At 39.9% G+C, this 19,613-nt stretch overlaps 1 protein-coding gene across 5 annotated transcripts in view; it reads right to left on the bottom strand.

The window, feature by feature from the left end:
• garnl3 (GTPase activating Rap/RanGAP domain like 3) overlaps nucleotides 1–19,613 on the bottom strand; it is an 83,290-nt gene that overhangs the window by 28,048 nt on the left and 35,629 nt on the right. For all 5 annotated transcript variants that reach the window (XM_078271090.1, XM_078271094.1, XM_078271091.1 and 2 more), the window contains exons 3-5: nucleotides 5,590–5,664; nucleotides 4,489–4,588; nucleotides 2,707–2,825 (exon numbers count right to left, since the gene is read on the bottom strand). In XM_078271090.1, the coding sequence (XP_078127216.1) occupies nucleotides 2,707–2,825; nucleotides 4,489–4,588; nucleotides 5,590–5,664 (294 nt within the window). The remainder of the gene's footprint in view (nucleotides 1–2,706; nucleotides 2,826–4,488; nucleotides 4,589–5,589; nucleotides 5,665–19,613) is intronic.

The raw sequence follows: 19,613 nt of genomic DNA, 5'->3' as shown, positions 1-19,613 counted from the left end.
GGACTGTGTAGGGAAATACTCCTGGATTACTGCAGTTTTATTTACATGATGCAAACAAAGCGTTTTGCAATGCACGGGGGGGGAGTCAGACATCAGGCTGCATGCTAGCAGCAAACTACATATAACTAACAGCTACTGTACAGACTTCGTGTTTGTTTTGTGTTTCATAATGACACTTGAGTTCATGATTTTAATGATTTTTTATTTGTATTTTCGGGTTTACATAACAGTTGAATTCCTGAATAAAAATAATAAATAATTTTGGTGCGGAGTTTTGAAATTCATGCCCCCCCATCTCTCCTCACTCTGAGTTCAACAGGGACATTCTAAAACTTATAAAGCCCATGAGAACCATGGTTAGTCAACCCACACCCGCTCCGCTGTCCTGCTGAAAATGTGAAGCAGAAACGCTTAATGTAATAAATAATAAATTATAAATAATAAAAATAAACCTTGTTTAAAAAAGTTTCTAAAATGTGTCGGAAATCTATCTGAGGGTCAGTCGATACATAGTTTCGCAATCGAGATACAATGTAGCAACTACGTTATTAAACTACCGTTAGTGATCAGATGCAGCCTCGTGTGGTTGCTATAGAAACTAATTAACGTTAGCTACAGTTGAGCTAACGTTATTCGCCGTAGTTTTAAACATTACAGTGTTTTAAAAATGGACAAATTCATTGTCAATTTTAATATATTTGGAGTAGGGAAGACATTTGAGGACTGGTTAACGAGCGACGAGGACGACGGAATGACAAAAGAAAAAGACAAGGCCCAGGGTCCCCGTTTCCGAGATCTGACAGATGAGGAGCTGCGTACAATTGAAGACGGGGCCCTTGAATCAAACACGAAAAAGGCAACTGCCTTTGCTATCAAGGTTTTCACCGAGTGGAAGAGCCACCAGAAGGATAGACTGACAGTGACAACTGACCCGGATACCTGCAGCGCCGAAGAACCTTGTGTGGTTGCTATAGAAACTAATTAGCTACAGCTGAGCTAACGTTATTCACAGTAGTTCTAAAGGGGACTACTTTTTGAAGGAGATTAACTCAAACAGAGTATACATTTAATAAGCATGCAATACGAATAAGAAAAAGCATAATTATTAAAATATTTGAATTGTTTTATTATGTTGGAAAGCAAGAAGTAGAATAAACGGGATAATCACCTCAAGGCTGGGCAATAAACAGTTTGATATGCCCGGCTTGTGGAAGGTTACCGCCCTCGACAAGCCGTCCACAAGCCGGGCATATCAAACTGTTTATTGCCCTCTCCTTGAGGTGATTATCTCTTACTTAAGCTTTTTCACGTTAAGCGTTTTAGAATGTCCCGTTCAACACCCCTTTTCTCGTAGAATTAATCGAACATCCTCTTTCCTTATGTTTGATCCATTCTCCTTTGCATTTTGTGTACATCCACCTATATCCGTGGAGTTGGCCAGATGTTTGTAACTGTTCATAAATAAAAGTAATTGCCCGATCCAAATCGCTGTATCCCTTGCTCCGGATACTTTAATTTAAATACTTTAAAATCCGTTTTAAATGTCGTAGTGAAACAATATAATGGTGACGACTTGCAAGCAAAGCAGCAATGTCCTTATAATGAAGACCTAGATTAAAATGTAGTGCAAGTAACTCCTGTACTGTAGTCATTTCTCTAGCTGTCACTGTCATGACCCAGGCTACGTCAATATACGGCTTCAATGTGCTCACACAAAAGTTCTGCGTGCTCACACGAAACTTTCATGTGAGCACATGAAACTAAACTTTAGGTTTTTTTTCCGCTCATGTCCCCTTAGGGGCTCCGTACTGATGCATCCAAATTAACAGTATAATAATTATGTACACAGTCACAGCAGCAATTCTGCTGCAAATCCACTACTTGATAGTTTAAAACACATTTTGCTGATAATACTTCTGTACTTGTATTCAACCCTTGTGTTGTTCTCGGGTCAAATTTGACATGCACATTGTATGGGACCCGTGCAACATTCTTCACAGGTAAAATTAATGATTGCTTTCATTGCATTTTGGGTGCTTTTTTTTCAAATTTATATCATTTGAAAAAATGTTTTAATGGTTTCAAAAACAATATTCTGACTAAACTTTGACATAAGCCAGTCTGTGATCTGCTCAACATCCTCTGAGCTTAACTAATAGTCAAAATAATTCATAATATCTGCTTTGGTTTAACTCAAATATTAGGTACAATGTCATTTAAATTAGGATTATTGACCATGCATAAAAAACAATGTTGAAATAAGTGGCAAACATGTTTTTAAGAAGCACCAAACATTCTATTTTTTACCCTGAAGGACAAGTTCAGGGTCGAACAAAAGGGTTAAAGGTGCCCTGTGGCGTTTTCTTGTGAGCAAACAACAGATATGTTAACGTTCATAAAATGCATTTTGTGTATCCTTTAGGTTTGACAAATTTGTTGAATGCGTTTCCTTCCTCATAAAACAGTTGCAAAGCCGATTCTAAATCCTGCATTGTTTACATCCATGTTTACTAGCCAGCATTCTTTTTCTCTGTCATGTGTCCTAAGATAAATAAAACCAGGACCCACTAATAAAAAAAAACTGCTTCATAGCGTTACTAGATGTCAAAAACCTATTTTACTTGTTATGGAGTATTTTTTACACTGTGGTATAGCGACTTTTAATTGCGTGACTTGTTCCACCCGGTGTGCAAATGGTGAACTCACCGTCTTTCTCCAGAGGATGGCTCTGTACTGAGGAACCCGCTGGTTGTTCTGGTCTGAGAGGACGACTGACAGGTAGAAGGGGTTCTTCTCTGCATCTGTACCCACGTAGTTCTGGTGGACTGAGGGAGAGAGAGATAATAATACAGATACAATCATACATACTCACACAAAGAATGATCTGAGGACTGATGTTTTAATTTGACTTATTTAGATAGAATACTTTATCTCTTATTCTGTGCCACCAAAAACGTGTAGGTATTCATCGCCCCCTTTTATCCCCTTGGTGTGGTTCTTGGCCTTTTTGTTCTCCTCTCTACCTATTCTTTAGTTTTTTCTGACTCCCATTCATTACCCCCCCCCCCCCCCCATTCCCAGTTCTCTCTGTGCGTGACATGGGCACAGACAAAGATCTCAACAGCAGAGTCACACATTAATACCTCTGCTTCTTCGGTTGACAGGGTAACATCTTCAGAAACAATGCTCAACAGACCTCCAAACCTAATTAGACACAGGAGCTCTGCTTGCATTGCTGTCCCTTTCTTTGTCCTCCTCTGATGCTTTCTTTTCCTCTTATGTCATGTCTCTTTTTATCCATAATTTCATTTTCTTCCTCTATTTGGTTTTTCTCTCTCTTTATTCTCCATTAACCATATTGTTATGCTTCAGGTGAGCGATGACATTGCAAGGTTAGATTGCAATGATATACTTATTAATTTAGACAGCTTGAGCTCTCTCCGTGTGAGAAGAAAGCACATTGCAATCAATCAGGAGTCTTCATACCTGATGCAAGACAACGGGGAAACTAACGAGGTCAAACTGTTTTGCTTTTCTTCACCTAATCATCGAGAAATTAAAGAATTCAAGTCTTTGTATTGGATGCTTCATTAGACAGGAAGTGGATGTGTTAATATAATTGGCTTATAGTTCATAATGCGTTGTGTTGTATGATGTAGTCAGCTCTGCTCAGACTGTGAGACACAGATGGCTCAGCTGCAGTCCAAACAGGTCGAGCCAACTTTCTGGAGACATGGCTCATTTTAAACTGCCCATGCCGTACCATGATTAGACCCTGGCTACAGAAGAAAAGGCATTGATCTTGCTGTCCAACGTTCTTTCACAATTATCTCCATACTTCTCGGGCTCTTTCCTTTTAAGCTGAAGGCATTCCTCCTAATTCGAGTCACGGTAAAGAAACCCAGACAATGATCTTTTGTTGCACAACTTTCTGTGCCGCCTCCACTGCGAGCCTGAGAACAGGCGGGGTATTAATGAGGATGGAGAGATGATGAGGGTCAGAAAGGTGGAGGAGCAGGTGACCGCTTCTAATGTTTGGTTTTTTTCAACAATAGCAGAGGCTGCTCTTGTGAATGGTTCCTGCTAGCTTGGGCTCATTTCAGAAGCTGGCAGTCCAATCTTAATTGCATTATCTGTTGGAGGCAAGCTCTGTCTAGTGGTGGTGAGGCTGTGTGTCCTCAATGGGCTTCCTCCCTGGTCGGTGTATGGGATTAGACTCTCAGTGGGGATATGGCTGGATGCTAACAAGTTTTGGCCTTGAATGAAGAGCGGTGCAGCGTGAGGACAAGGCTGACTTCATAAGATAAGAAGCGTCCTGTGGACCAGGGAAGAAACAGAGGATGTTTTATTTCTGCTGCTCAAAGGCTCTCCCTCACACTGTATTTCTCTCATTATCTCACACTTACACCGTGTGTGTGTGTTTGAGAGTGTTTTTTTTTTTTTTTTTTTTTTTTTTTTTTAAACAGAGCACAACAGAGCAACGCTGACCTTTTCCCAGGAAGTATTTAAAGAACCATCTGGTGTGGTACTCTGGATTCTCCAGATGGACATCAGTTCTCCTCCAGGTTCCTGGCGTGTAGTCCAAAGCCTGTTTGTAACACACACACACACACACACACACACACACACACACACACACACACACACACACACACACACACACACACACACACACACACACACACACACACACACACACAGCTTGAGTCACAGCAGTCTTCCCTTTGGAAAAAAACAGTTGCACAATGCAGCAGTACCGATTAAAATACTCTGGTCAGGAAATCACACACACAGTGAGCTACTGTCAGTCATTTTGCTGTTATTGTTTTTGTCATGATGGAAATAATCCATACCAAGAGGTGAGACAAAAGCAAGGGTGTGAATCACATTAGAACAGGGGACCATAATAGACATACTCTGTAGCTGTGTTTTTTTAAACTGACATAGAACAACAAAGATCATGTTGCAGCAAATGCTGGGAATGATTAAAACTGTACTGAGTATAATTAAGGTTGTTAAGCGTGATGTTAGTTAACTGAAGACAGAAAAAGTAAACTATCCTGCATTTAACTATTAAAAAGCAACAATGGGAGAAAAGTCAGGAAAAAAACAAAGGCAAATGTATATAGCAGATCAATGGCTCCATGAGAGTAATAGTTCCAGCACGTAACTCCCCATAAAACAATAAAGTTCATTTTATTTGTACAGAATAAACAAACGAGATAAAGTGGTAATGAGTGAGCTTTAGAGGGGCTGGCAGGCAGACTTTTGGACAGAGCCAGGCTAGCTATGCTAACTAAGCTAATCATCTCCTGGCATTAGGTACAGACATGAGATTAATATGGATAGTCTATCCAACTCTCAGCAAGAAAGAAAATATATCCCTCATGTCAAACTATTCCTTTAAGTTACTGTAAATTAGCGACGTATCATTTAATAATAATTTGTCTTCATCTATAGATGTCTGACCATCATCATTGTTAGGGAATTCAGGACAAGAAGTCTATGGCCTCTAATGACCATCATTTCATTATTTGCTGAGGTTAGTGAAAGCAAGATACACGTAGGGCTGATGTATGTTGTATGGACCTCATCTGAAGAGCCATTCTCCACCCTGAAGCGTCCTGCCCTCTGAATGGCCCCATCTGCGTCACTGGAAATTAGCTGAGAGGGAGACAGAGAGACAGAAAGAGAGGGAGACATGCTTAAAATTAGACATGTGACAAACCATGACTTGTGGCAGACAGTAAGAAGCAGGTCATAAATACATTAGAGCTGGCTATCATCACGGACAAAAAAGAGGAACCAAAGGCAGACGCATCACCTCCATGTGACAACAGCAGCACGAGTCCTACAAACATATCTGTCCTCAGCAGTCTTCCCCTGTAGATTATCGTCTCCACACTTCTTTAATCATCAATAACTACTCAAGCCATTGCCATGATTCCTCCGACTCTCTTCACTGTAAAAAAAATGTTTTTATGCTGCATTTCTTTTCTTCTTTTTCTCGCATCTGCCACTCTCTACTTATCTCCCCAATTATCTGTCTCTTGCTGACTCACCTCTCTCGACAACAGCATTGGGGAGGAGACATTATGAGAGCGAAATGGGACAGGTAATGATAGTGGAAGAGTGAGAACAGAATGTATCCTCTGTAAGATATTCTGTCAATATCTCTGCTGAATCAACACAGGAGGGCAAAGAAGTGATAGTTCCCCCCCACTTTCATCTATATATTTATGGCTATTTAAGACCACTCTTATAGGACAGGGCCTCCCTCATATTAATTAATTATCTATTTATGTTTTTTTTTTTTTTTAATGATGCCTATTTGTTTTTTCTATTTTGTCTTTAGGTTGTTGTGCTGGAGCTTGTACTGCAAGATAAATTTCTGTGGCTACGGACAATAAAGTGCTATCTATCTATCTATCTATATCTATCTATCTACATGCAATTTGAAGAAATTGTTTCACATTTTGGGGAACACTGTACACTTGCTGGCTTTCTTGCTAGATGGTAAATGGCAAGCCACATTTCTAACCTCAGCACTCTGTATGTTGCTCTGTGATTTGATCCGATTGCGTTCCGTATGCTAACTTTAGCAGCAGAGTCAAACAGCGGAAGATCGGTTTGTTATATAGAAATGTGTTATATTTGGCTGGTACATTGACTTTGTGTTTGCAGCCTTGGGTGTGTGTGCATGTGTGGGTAAGCTGCAGTCCTTTCCCAGTGTCAGATCAAGGTTGACATGTTCTTAGACCTGTAACAGGGAGCCCATGCTGACATGTTTCATCTGAATTTGGTGTGACTGATGTATGACTGCTTTGTTTTAGTAATGTAAAAGCTGTAATGTTAATTACATGTGATATCTCAACACTAGTAATGGGTGATTTGCCACAGTCTTCTTACCCTTGTGAACATCTTCAAACCCCCCTTCAATCTATTGCTCTTCACATCCCCTTTTCTCTTTTACCCCCCCCAACACCACACTGAATGATGTTTTGTTGCCAGGCAACAGAGTCTCTCCTCCCTTGTCTCTCCTGCCTCTCTTCTCTGCGTCTTTGCCCTCTGCTCTTTGACTGCCTTGACTGTCGTGCTCTACTTTTGCTCCCCTCGCCGATAGAGGTCTCTGCTCTGCTGACATATACTGTATGTTTTAAAAAGAGTTGGCCGTGTATCCCTGCGCACACACTGTGGTCCAGATGGCCTGAAATGGTCTGGAGGAGCCAAGCAAGAAGAGGGTGAAAAGGAAGTTCCTCGGAGAGAAAGACTGAACATGGAAAGCTGCTAAGTGTACCTCTTAGTGTAAATGACCTCTAGGAGGAACACACAGAATCAAGGAAACTACTGCAAAGTTAGGAATACTTTCATTATCGACAAATCTGCATCTGTTGTTTCGATTAATAGTTTAGTCCAAAAAAAATTGAAAATAGAGGTACAATGTGCCAGTTTCCTCAGTACTAGGTGACGTCTTCAAATGTCTGTTTTGTCCAACCAATTCTTCAAAAGCAGGAATTCGTTATATTTTAAAGGCTGAAAACAGCAATTTTCTGACATTTTTGTTGGAAAAATTACATAAATAGTTAGTTGCTTATCAAAATAGTTGCTGATTATTTTTCTGTCGATTGATGCGGCTCTAAATGAAATGGTGGACACAGGGAGAACAAACCACTTTTAATTTTTTTCTGTATTACTGTCACATAACAAATATTTAAGCCATGAACAATGAGTGTGTTTACATGCGCACATGCATACTACTACGCACTACATACTGCATACTGATAGAAACCGAGATACTGTGGCGTGTAAACATCTCATTCAGGATTCTGACCATTCTCTGCCATGCTAGCAGGTGTATCATCGAATAAAGTTACCTAGTACATTGTCATTAAAACTGAAAACATGATGGGAAATAATGATCATTATTATTATTATTATTATCATATTACATTATAATGTAAATAATGATAAACATGCTGAAATAAAAGGAAAGTCTGACTTCAGAAATGCCGACTGACCAGTAAATTGTATTAGGGCTCATTTTCTATTTCCAGTGATGAGATGGAGAAGCTACTGTACATCCAGCACAAACTGTGTTCACTATCAACTGTTGAGGTAGCTCTGTCAACACAGAAATAAGTGGCTGAGATGTTCAGGAATCAAAGACACGCTTGCAGGCAGACGATCAGAAAACTGGACACTGTAACAATGATCATGCATACTGGAATATGAATAACCCGCTTTCTCATTTTCCATGTAAACGCTATATCCTGAATATGATCAAAACCATGAATGCCCGACACAACCTGTCCAAAAACTAAGCAGTGTTTATCAGTTTGGAGAGTGGGTGGTGTCCCCTACTTCAGCGGCTCATTAAATCATGTCAGACAGAACAATAATGAGGGAAAGTGATGAGAGAGCACTTATGGTGGAAGGAGAGAGAAAGAGAGAGAGAAAGAGTCAAAGTCCATTCAAAGCATTCCTGTGAGCAAGTGAGGATGAAAGGCGAGAGCTTTACATTCTGAATAAAATCATTAATAACTGTCACGCTGACTTTATTGTTCATGTTAAATTAAATCTGATATGCAGTACTGTAGCTGGGGGATTAGAAAGCTCTTAAATGAGATTCTGCAACTTGAGCTTCACAGGAGTTTGGTCTGAAAGCATTCATATTGTAGCACATAAATAGTTTGTTTTTCATACAAACATTTGGCCCACATGGTATTACAAGACACTGCTATCTATCTGTACCAGTACTTTATATACTTTCAAATAACATATATTTAGGAGCAGAATACGTTAATAAAGTTTATATCCTGACAAAGGACCTTCCTTCCTTCCTTCTCCCAGGCTTTCTCTGAGTAACTGACTAACTTAATAATTAACACTTAAATGTTTCATATGTGAACAGCCAAGTCAAGTCAAGTCCATGTTGTTTAAAAAAGAAATCAATTTTATTTTACTAAAAAAAGTAACGCTGCAAATAACAATTATTTCCATCCTCAATTAATCTGCCAATTATTAACAAGACTAATCGTTTGATCTATTGTCAAGAAAGTACTGAATAATGGCATCACAATTTGCTAAAGCTCAAGGTGACATCTTCAAATTGCTTGTTTTACATGACCAACAGTTCAAACCCCAAATAAATGTATTTTGCCATCATATAGGACAAAGAAATGCAGCAAATCATATGATATACAACTATTAATTAATTGTCAAAAAAGTTGCCAGTTACTTCTCCGTTGATCAACTAATCCTTCCAATTACAGTACATTACTGACAGTACATTACACATTACTGTATATATGAAAAAATCTCTCAGGGGAATCTTTTTGTGAGGATATAATTATACTGTTATTTTACAAAATCTGGGTTTTTAGCAAAATGCCATTAGACTGTATCAAAAATTTACCCTAATATAAATCCTCTATGTGACCGGTGTGTGGGATATTTCCTTCCTCGTTGAGGGTAATAGACTGCATAATATACTATAATATACAGTCTATGTTGAGGGCCCATGGCTATTTTACAAAGTTATCCAGTTTCTGGGACTCAATATTTAAAATGTTGTCTGATATTCTGGGACATGAGGTTAAACGCAGTGTTGGCTGTATTCGGCGTACCAGGAGAGGACAGTCCTCTAACAGGACCCCTTCTCTCGGTAGCAATATTCATAACCCTTCTAGTGCGCAGATTAATTCTATTGAACTGGAAACAGGCACAACCTCCCTCTTTCCCTATGGAAAAACTCAAAAATACATTGCGTGGTTCCGTTGAAACATTTCTTGGACTTGGCAACCCTTCATAGATATTGTAGAACAAAGATCTTCAACAGGGGGTCCTCAGAGTTGCTGCAAGGGGGCCACCAAATTATTGTTTGATAGTAAAACATATATATATACATTAATATGAATCCAACATATCATTAGTAAAGAAACATCTTTTTTAATGTACACAACATTGATGATAGACTTGCTGGCCTAGCTATGGTAGCCATCGACAGATACAGTTTAAGGATTCACTGTGCCACATTTTAACATTAAAATATGATGCATAAATATATGAATATGCCAACATTTATTTTTAAAAGCATGGTATTATATTGTATGCACAATAAAAAGGTATGTGTGAAGGCTTTAGGTCACCCTTTAAGTTATTGTAGGCTTAGTTTAATATGCAACTCTATTTTATACAATATATGTAGTAGGGGGTCCCTGCTCCATCTCTTTTTCAGCTAAGGGGTCTTTGGCCTAAAAAACATTAAAGACCCTTGTTGTAGAAGCTAGGCAATAAATATCCCCTTGGCTCTTACCTTAACTCTTAGCTATGATATAACTATCTGAGGTGTGATGTCAATAAGTATGTGGAGCAGCGTTGTACTTTGATTATTATCTAATCTGATTATCTATCGTACAGGACCTATTGTGTTCGTGTCTGTGTATGTAAATGTTTGTGTAAAACTATTTCTGTTATAGTTTATAGAATTTGTATGCAATATGTTTGCTCTCTATAATACCAATAAATAGACATTTAAAAAAAAAATGTTATCAAGATGTTTTACACATCACAAAAATGTGTGCGTGTCAAAAAAACACATTGATATCGTAAACATTTTCCATTAATATGACACTGATTTCACCCACGCACACAAGTAAAGCACTGGCTGCATTTCATTCCCATGGTATGCTACAAGATAATACAATCCAGCCAAGCATGATTACTGCAGGTGTAAAGCTCCGATTAACGACAGAGAGGTTTCTGTGCAATAATTGGCTGTGTCTGAGGAAAGGCTGTGGAAAATACTGCCTTCTCTCCTTTCCTACGCATATTAATAGGCCTGAAAACAAATATATTTTCTGCTCACTTCCTGGTGTGGTGGTATGCATGCCAGTGTTTATGTGTGAGGAAAAGAGCTTTCCGTCAAGATCTGTGCATGTGTGCGGAAAGTAAATGTCAAAACCATAGGCCTCTATCTCCCTGCATTATTCTCGTCTCCTGCAACATTAACTGTCCAATCGCAGGATAATGGAGGGGAAACCAATGCAGTGTTCAGACAGAGTAATGCGCCGCCTCCATAGTTTATGTGTGTGAAAAACAGAGTAAAGAAATGTGTGTAGGTAAGTGTTTGTGCTGCTGTGTGTGAATAGGCTTTCTTGCTGTTTTTGGGTGAAAGAATGAAAAATAGCAGGAGAAGGGAGCCATTAAGCGCTCTGGGGAGTCTGTGTGTGTCTATATGCACACTCATGCATGCATCACGCAGCCACTGCTTTTAAATCATGCAACAGAAGAATGGCAAAGAAGGAAAAGCTGCACTCCAACGATTCCCCAGTGGGCCGGGGAAGGTGGGGAAGAGGAAACAGACGAGAAGGGGCAGCCTGTTATGCTTTTCCGCTTTAACAAACAACCTATAAAACACCTCACCTTTGCTGGAGAGCAAAAGTAGAGTGATAGGGCAGAAGAAAAAAAAAAAGAAGGGGCATCAAACGTATATAGAAAAGGGGACAGAATGAAGTGTGAGGTCGCTGGGTTAGAGAGGGAAAGAGCAATGTGTAATGACAACAAAAAGCCAAATGATAAAAGAATAATAGCCATCTCCACGATGCGTAACCCCATGGTAACGGGACGAGGCTTTTAAGCTTTATAGACGGAGAGAGAAAAAAACACACACACACACACACACACACACACAGCTCCCATTTTAGAACATGATTTGAACATTTCACAAACACAATCGAGCTCACAGTGTTCTTAGAGAGCCTCTGATTTCCCTAAGGCCTATGAGACAAAGGCGCGCTGCAGTGCAGAGAGCGACACGTGTGTGTGTGTGTGTGTGTGTGTGTGTGTTTGTGTTGGGGGTATTAAATCAATACTTTTGTGACTGCTGATAGATAATTGATCTCATCAGTGGGCCTGTTCATGCACACTCACACAACCCTTCAGGAAGGCAGAGAACACGGAGGCGTAGACGACAGAGCGGGAGAGGAATTGAGCAGAGGGTGAGGAGGGAAGTAGTAAGTAGCGGCGGGGGGGTGGGGGTTTAAGAGAGGCAGGTGCACAGTCAGAGAGAAGATATGAGTGAGGAATGAGAGAAAAGAGAAAATTAGGGAGGAAATGAATGGAAGCAGAAAAGAAGAAGAGAGGAGGCAGAGATAATTAATTAAAGAAAGTATCCAGAGGAATATAGAAACTGTTATCGGGTCTTTTTTTCTCTCCTCTACAAGCAACGTTTTTTTTTTCCAAAACCAAAAACCCAAGAGCAATGTGTAAGGAATGGATTAAACTGTGTGTTTGAATGCTCTAAGATGCAAATGATGCCTGGCTGATTGACTGTTTGTTATTTATTTCAGGGGCCACCGGAGGAGTTTTGGGATCTTCAGTCAAAATTGACCTGACCCTCCCTTCACCAGCAACAAATTTTGAATGACCCTCCAAAATGATTAGGTAAAAAGGGATGACCCTCCCCAACAATTTATTGAATCCTCATGTACTGGTTTGCGCTTGGCAAAGACATACAGATAGCCATTGTTGTTTTACACCCATGAAATACATAACTAAACCTCTGCATCTTCATCTTACACATCCCACTCCTCTGTTATGGTGTGGTGGCCATTTCAGTAGATTTACTCACTAACATTGTTGTGGAAACACAATAAACATGGAAACTAAATGCACACTTCCTGCATTACTGCATTACTTCAAATACTAAGTTACTCATCTAGTAAACTAGTATTCACATGAAATAAAACAATAAAATATTGAGACCATTCAGCAAGGCACACTGGGTAATAAGAATTACAACACTGGTTGCTATGGACTCGTCACTAGGCTTCCTCATTCATTGTATATTTTAGCATAGGTAAAGCTGCCGAAGCTGAACATTATCCAAAACTCCATTTCTCAGATGAGCGTCAATTTGGGAGCTTGCATGCTACCACTCCTTCCTTCTCAAATGCCTTGAAAAGTTGTTGTTTTTATATATATATATATATATATATATATATATATATATATATATATATATATAAAAAATATCACCGGGACCGAAAGGATATTTGAGTCAGGTATGGCTGCAGCCTGGAGACCTCCCGTCTCATGCCCTCCCGGCTTGGTGCAGTCCGCGGCGCGAGCTTCGACTTTTCAAAATAAAAACTTGCGTCTGGTCAGCTATGTTTTTGTACGGTGTTTTGGATGTTTTTTAACTAAACAGTATGGCAATCATGCTAATGAATAACATTATTTTTTCAGCAGATGCAAAGCCGTTTTGTGTTTATATGTGCGAGCGGGATTTATTCAGTTTGGGAAATCTCTAAAGCTACAGCTCAAATTGTCTGGCTGACTAAACAAGGAGGGACCCATCTGCTAGCGATAGGGGCCAAGACTGAGAGAACTACATGGAGCTACATGGATAAATATGCACCAAACAAGACTTTGAAATTTTGCTGTTCTCATATACAAAAGTTGGGTGACCCTCCCCCCTAGACTAAAACAAATTGGATGACCTTCCCATCAACAAAGAATAAAAAGACATGACCCTCCCCTATTTTCCTCCGGTGGTCCATTCCATAAATACCGAACAGTCTCTAACTAGCTTACTTACATTTTGTGGGGTTACTGTATAGGATACGTAAGAAAGGTACCTGTTCAAGACTGGAGTATCCACTGTGTGGGAGCTAACTTGTTACTACTGTATATATCAGGGTTTAGGGTAAAATAGCAGCTCTGAAGTTTACACTCCAGCAACCCCAGCCAAACTTGCAATATCTCTGTTTGCCAAAATCAATCATGCAATCCTTTCCCCTCATAAAAGTGAAGCATACTGTTGAAAAATACAAACTTTGAAGTATAACAACTAAGTATGTTTTTCTATAGTTGTTAATGTGAGGACAAATTAAATGTTAATTACATTTAAAGTATAATGCTGTATTGTGCAAATATTAACTGAGTAGTCACAGCGTGATTCATCTATTCCATGGAAGTCATTGTTTTCAATAGTTTTGTGATAAACGATAAAGCTCTTTGGCACAGAGGAACAAGCTCTATCAGGCTTTTGATACAGTTTATTCTTGTTAGTTATATATTTTCATAGCTGGTTTTAGTCTTATTTTTTAATTTGTTGACAATAACAAAAGTATTAAATATCACCAGACTTTTCCTTTAAATATTTGAGAATAAATTCAGTCTACTAAGCATTTGTATCACTTTTTTCATGTTTTTTTAGAGGAGCTACTTCCGTCAAGCTGCAATCAGACAAACTGATCTGCATAACATGCATGCGAAAAGTATCATGTGTGGAAGACTCTTGCAATGCTAATAATAATGCATAACGCATGATGTAGCTGTAGTATAATATAAAGTGAAAATTGTAAATCAAAGACAAGCGTGTGTAATGTGGCTGTTTGCCATTTAAACATTGACTGTACCTGATTAGCATTAATGCTGCCTGTGGCTAGGACAAATCCAGCCATGCTAACAACAACACCACATAAAGAATCTGCCCATTTATACAACAGCAACACTGGCGATGATAAATCTAATGACTAGGACTGAAGGCATTGGATCACCTACCCACCCACCCAGGAGGAGTCCCGCTAGTAGGGTGCAGCAGCTTTAAGGGCCCTCAAGAGTGGGCAGATGCTACAGTGAAGCCTGGGATCACAGAACAGAGCAGCAGAGCGCCATGCATCTTCTAACTACTCTAACCATGACATAGAATATTTTAAATGACTTTCAAAGAGGTGTTTTATACTCTAAACTGAACTTTTTAAAAGGTTGGATGTGATACTGGTTACCATGGGCAATTTTAGACCCGTTTAGAGGGGCTCAAGCCCCTAAATTTCATCTCAGCACCCCCAACAATTATAATATTAAAAAACTGTTTTTTTAATCAATTTTGGTGCTTCAAGTGAGAGTTTGTGAACTTGTTTGTTAGTGACAGAGGACAAACAATTACAGGTTCAAAAGGGCTTGAAACAGGTTTAATATCCTGTTGCCAATGCTATGCACCTGTAACCCAGTCAAGGAAAGGGTCAACAGGAATGTAGTTTTGGCCAAAGTAGAGGTGGTTGCGCCAGACTCCCGCCTTTGGCTGAGTCTCTATCTAACTTGCCAGATGGAGAGCAAGTCAGTGCGGTTGTGAAGTTTAACGTTGGTAGCCCCTAAAGAAGAAGTTGGTAATTGCATGGCTCTGGATTAGAACCCAAATTGAAACGTAAGCAACTACAATTGCTGAATGTTAGATCATTGTGTCAAATTGGTCGTTATTACTGTGAATTATAAAGTGTCAGGTTTAGTTCCATCATGGCCCTGTGTGAAAAAGTGATTGCCCCCCTTGTTAAAACATACTATAACTGTGGTTGTCCACACCTGAGTTCAATTTCTCTAGCCACACCCAGGCCTGATTATTGCCACACCTGTTCACAATCAAGGCATCACTTAAATAGGAGCTGCTTGACACAGTAAGGTCCACCAGAAGATCCTTAAAAGCTACACATCATGCCGAGACCCAAAGAAATTCAGGAACAATTGAGAAAGAAAGTAATTGAGATCTATCAGTCTGGAAAGGGTTATAAAGCCATTTCCAAAGCTTTGGGAATCCAGCGAACCACAGTGAGAGCCATTATCCACAAATGGCGAAGACATGGAACAGTGGTGAACCTTCCCAGGAGTGGCCGGCCGCCCAAAAATTACTCCCAAGAGCGCAGCGACGACTCATCCAAGAGGTCACAAAAGACCCCACAACAACGTCCCAAAGAACTGCAGGCCTCACTTGCCTCAGTTAAGGTCAGCGCTCATGCCTCCACCATCAGGAAAAGACTGGGCAAAAATGGCCTGCATGGCAGAGTTCCAAGGAGAAAACCACTGCTGAGCAAAAAGAACATCAAAGCTTGTCTCACTTCTCCAGAACACATCTTGATGATCCCCAAGACTTTTGGGACAACATTCTGTGGACCGATGAGACAAAAGTGGAACTCTTTGGAAGGTGTGTGTCCAAGTATATCTGGCGAAGGAACACTGCATTTCATAAAAAGAACATTATACCAACTGTAAAATATGGTGGTGGTAGTGTGATGGTCTGGGGCTGTTTTGCTGCTTCAGGACCTGGAAGACTTGCCGTGATAAAAGGAACTATGAATTCTGCTGTCTACCAAGAGATCCTGAAGGAGAATGTCCGACCATCTGTTCGTGTACTCAAGCTGAAACGAACTTGGGTTCTGCAGCAGGACAATGATCCTAAACACACCAGCAAGTCCACCACCGAATGGCTGAAGAAAAAACTAAATGAAGACTTTGGAGTGGCCTAGCCAAAGTCCTGACCTGAATCCTATTGAGATGTTGTGGTATGACCTTAAAAAGGCCGTTCATGCTCGAAAACCCTCTAATGTAACTGAATTAGGACAATTCTGCAAAGATGAGTGGGCCAAAATTCCTCCAGGACGCTGTAAAAGCCTCATTGCACGTTATCGCAAACGCTTGGTTGCAGTTGTTGCTGCTAAGGGTGGCCCAACCAGTTATTAGGTTTAGGGGGGCAATCACTTTTTCACACAGGGCCATGATGGTTTGGATTTTTTTTTCACCTTTTAATAATTAACACCTTCATTTACAAATTGCATTTTGTGTTTACTTGTGTTGTCCTTGACTATTGTTTAAATTGGTTTGATGTTCCGAAATGAGGAACATCAAATGAGGAAGGGGGCAAACACTTTTTCACACCACTGTAGCTGTAGTATAATATAAAGTGAAAATTGTAAATCAAAGACAAGCGTGTGTAATGTGGCTGTTTGCCATTTAAACATTGACTGTACCTGATTAGCATTAATGCTGCCTGTGGCTAGGACAAATCCAGCCATGCTAACAACAACACCACATAAAGAATCTGCCCATTTATACAACAGCAACACTGGCGATGATAAATCTAATGACTAGGACTGAAGGCATTGGATCACCTACCCACCCACCCAGGAGGAGTCCCGCTAGTAGGGTGCAGCAGCTTTAAGGGCCCTCAAGAGTGGGCAGATGCTACAGTGAAGCCTGGGATCACAGAACAGAGCAGCAGAGCGCCATGCATCTTCTAACTACTCTAACCATGACATAGAATATTTTTAAATGACTTTCAAAGAGGTGTTTTATACTCTAAACTGAACTTTTTAAAAGGTTGGATGTGATACTGGTTACCATGGGCAATTTTAGACCCGTTTAGAGGGGCTCAAGCCCCTAAATTTCATCTCAGCACCCCCAACAATTATAATATTAAAAAACTGTTTTTTTAATCAATTTTGGTGCTTCAAGTGAGAGTTTGTGAACTTGTTTGTTAGTGACAGAGGACAAACAATTACAGGTTCAAAAGGGCTTGAAACAGGTTTAATATCCTGTTGCCAATGCTATGCACCTGTAACCCAGTCAAGGAAAGGGTCAACAGGAATGTAGTTTTGGCCAAATTAGAGGTGGTTGCGCCAGACTCCCGCCTTTGGCTGAGTCTCTATCTAACTTGCCAGATGGAGAGCAAGTCAGTGCGGTTGTGAAGTTTAACGTTGGTAGCCCCTAGAGAAGAAGTTGGTAATTGCATGGCTCTGGATTAGAACCCAAATTGAAACGTAAGCAACTACAATTGCTGAATGTTAGATCATTGTGTCAAATTGGTCGTTATTACTGTGAATTATAAAGTGTCAGGTTTAGTTCCATCATAGTGTTAATAGTGTCAAAAAACATTGTTGTTCAGTAGCTAGCTCAGAGGTTATCGGCTAATGAAATTACTGATTTGCAGGGGGGGGGGTTAACACTTTTGCATGCACTATGTCCGTGTCACATTCTCATTACGGGCTTAGCCCCCCTAAAAGTCTGATCCTAGAATCACCCCTGCTGGTTACAATGACCAACTGCTTTCTTAGTTGGACCTTTTGCTATAGGACAGAGAGACACCCAGAGAGACAATACATGCCTTTAAAAAATAATTTACATTGCAAATTCATTTTTAAGAATTTTACATGCATCACTTTGCTTTAAGAAACTTAAAATGGCCCCTGCAGCTTCATTAAAGTTTCAAACAGGCAACAGAAAAATGTAACTACCTCGAAGTATAGATATACCAATAAAGCACAAGGGTTTTAATATTGGCAACCTCTCACAAAAATCCTGTGATCGTTTGTGTCACAGACAATAAACAGAGAAAAACGTCATGTCAAACGTTAAAGAAGCAGCCCTGGTGAGCCCATGTTCTCTGCAGTTTCTGGGCGAGTTTGTCAGTTTGCACTTAAGATTGCAAGTGTGTGTTCCTGTGTGAATCTGGGTGACAAGTACCACCCATCGTAACTACCACTATAATCTATCATTCTCCAATAGTAAACCTCAGTGGCTATAGTTATGACTCATGAGTGCGCATTCCTGTTCAGAAAGCTGTCGACACATCTGGGCGCGCGCACGCGTGCGTGCGTGTGCGTGTGTGTGTGTGTGTGTGTAGGCAGAGCAATGAGTTGAGCCAGCAGAAGATAAATATTTAAATGTGGCCTTCAAGTCTTAATCATTGGAACCATTTACAGTGATTGAGCTACAGTTTTCTACATTTTAGCATGGGTTCAAACCAATTTGTATTGTTTATCATGAACCAGAATGCTTCGTAGGGCTGCAACTAATGATTATATTCCATAATTGTTTGGTCTATGATGTGTCATAAAATAGAACAAAAAACAATGTGCCTCACACTTTCCCAAAGTTCAAGTTGACATATTCAAATTGCTTGTTTCGTCTGACCAACACTCAAAAAATAACGTAGAAGACTAAAAAACACCAAACATTCACATTTGAGAAGCCACAACCAGGGAATCTTTTGGCATTTTTGCTAAAAATAAATAAAATAATTTTTATATTTTATATTAAAATATTTCAGATCAATGAAATGATCAATCGACTAATTGTTTCAGCTCTACTTCCTTACCCTTAAAATCGTCTCGATTTCTAAAGTTTTTTTGTCAGCTGATTGTGGCTACATTTATACTTAGGTGGTCATATATTTTATAAAAAAACTCAATCTGCCATCATCTTGTAATTGCAACTTGTGGCCACAGTTCAGCCAAAGTTACACAGTATAGCTTTAATGTCAATAAACACACAAACAGACGCAGTCACACACAGTGAGCCGCATGTACGCCAAGAGTGGGAATGATTCAGTGTGACAGTACAGTCAAAAGCCTCTGAGCCAGTGACAGTAACACTGGTAGGCAAGTGGGAGTTGAGCCGTCTGCTCACCAGTCACTGTGCAAGACTGACAGCTAACCTCTCAACACAGTGCTCCTCAAATACACACTCGTACCCACAGTAGTCTCAGTCATGGCATGGCCAAAATCAACATGACTGTATGTGTGTGTCTGAAGGGTTTGATCCTCAAAAACTCCAACATGTTTTTTGTTTTCCAGATTCCGAGACAGCTAGTGCCCACCTCTCTAGTCTCTAGCCATCACGCCTTCATCTGTGGGACTCAAATGAAGACAATTCACTTTACAGGAAAAAAAAAACAACAACAACGCCACGCTCTCCAAACTGTTATGTCAGGATGAAATGGGAGTAATTGTCATTGGCTTCAGCTTTGGCGTGCCACACACAATAGAGCTTTTAAAAGG

Source organism: Sander vitreus, chromosome 16 (genome assembly GCF_031162955.1).
Source record: "Sander vitreus isolate 19-12246 chromosome 16, sanVit1, whole genome shotgun sequence".
NCBI classification, from domain to species: Eukaryota; Metazoa; Chordata; class Actinopteri; order Perciformes; family Percidae; genus Sander; species Sander vitreus.
Note: the sequence above shows the minus strand (reverse complement) of the source record. Positions and strands in the feature narration are given on the sequence as shown.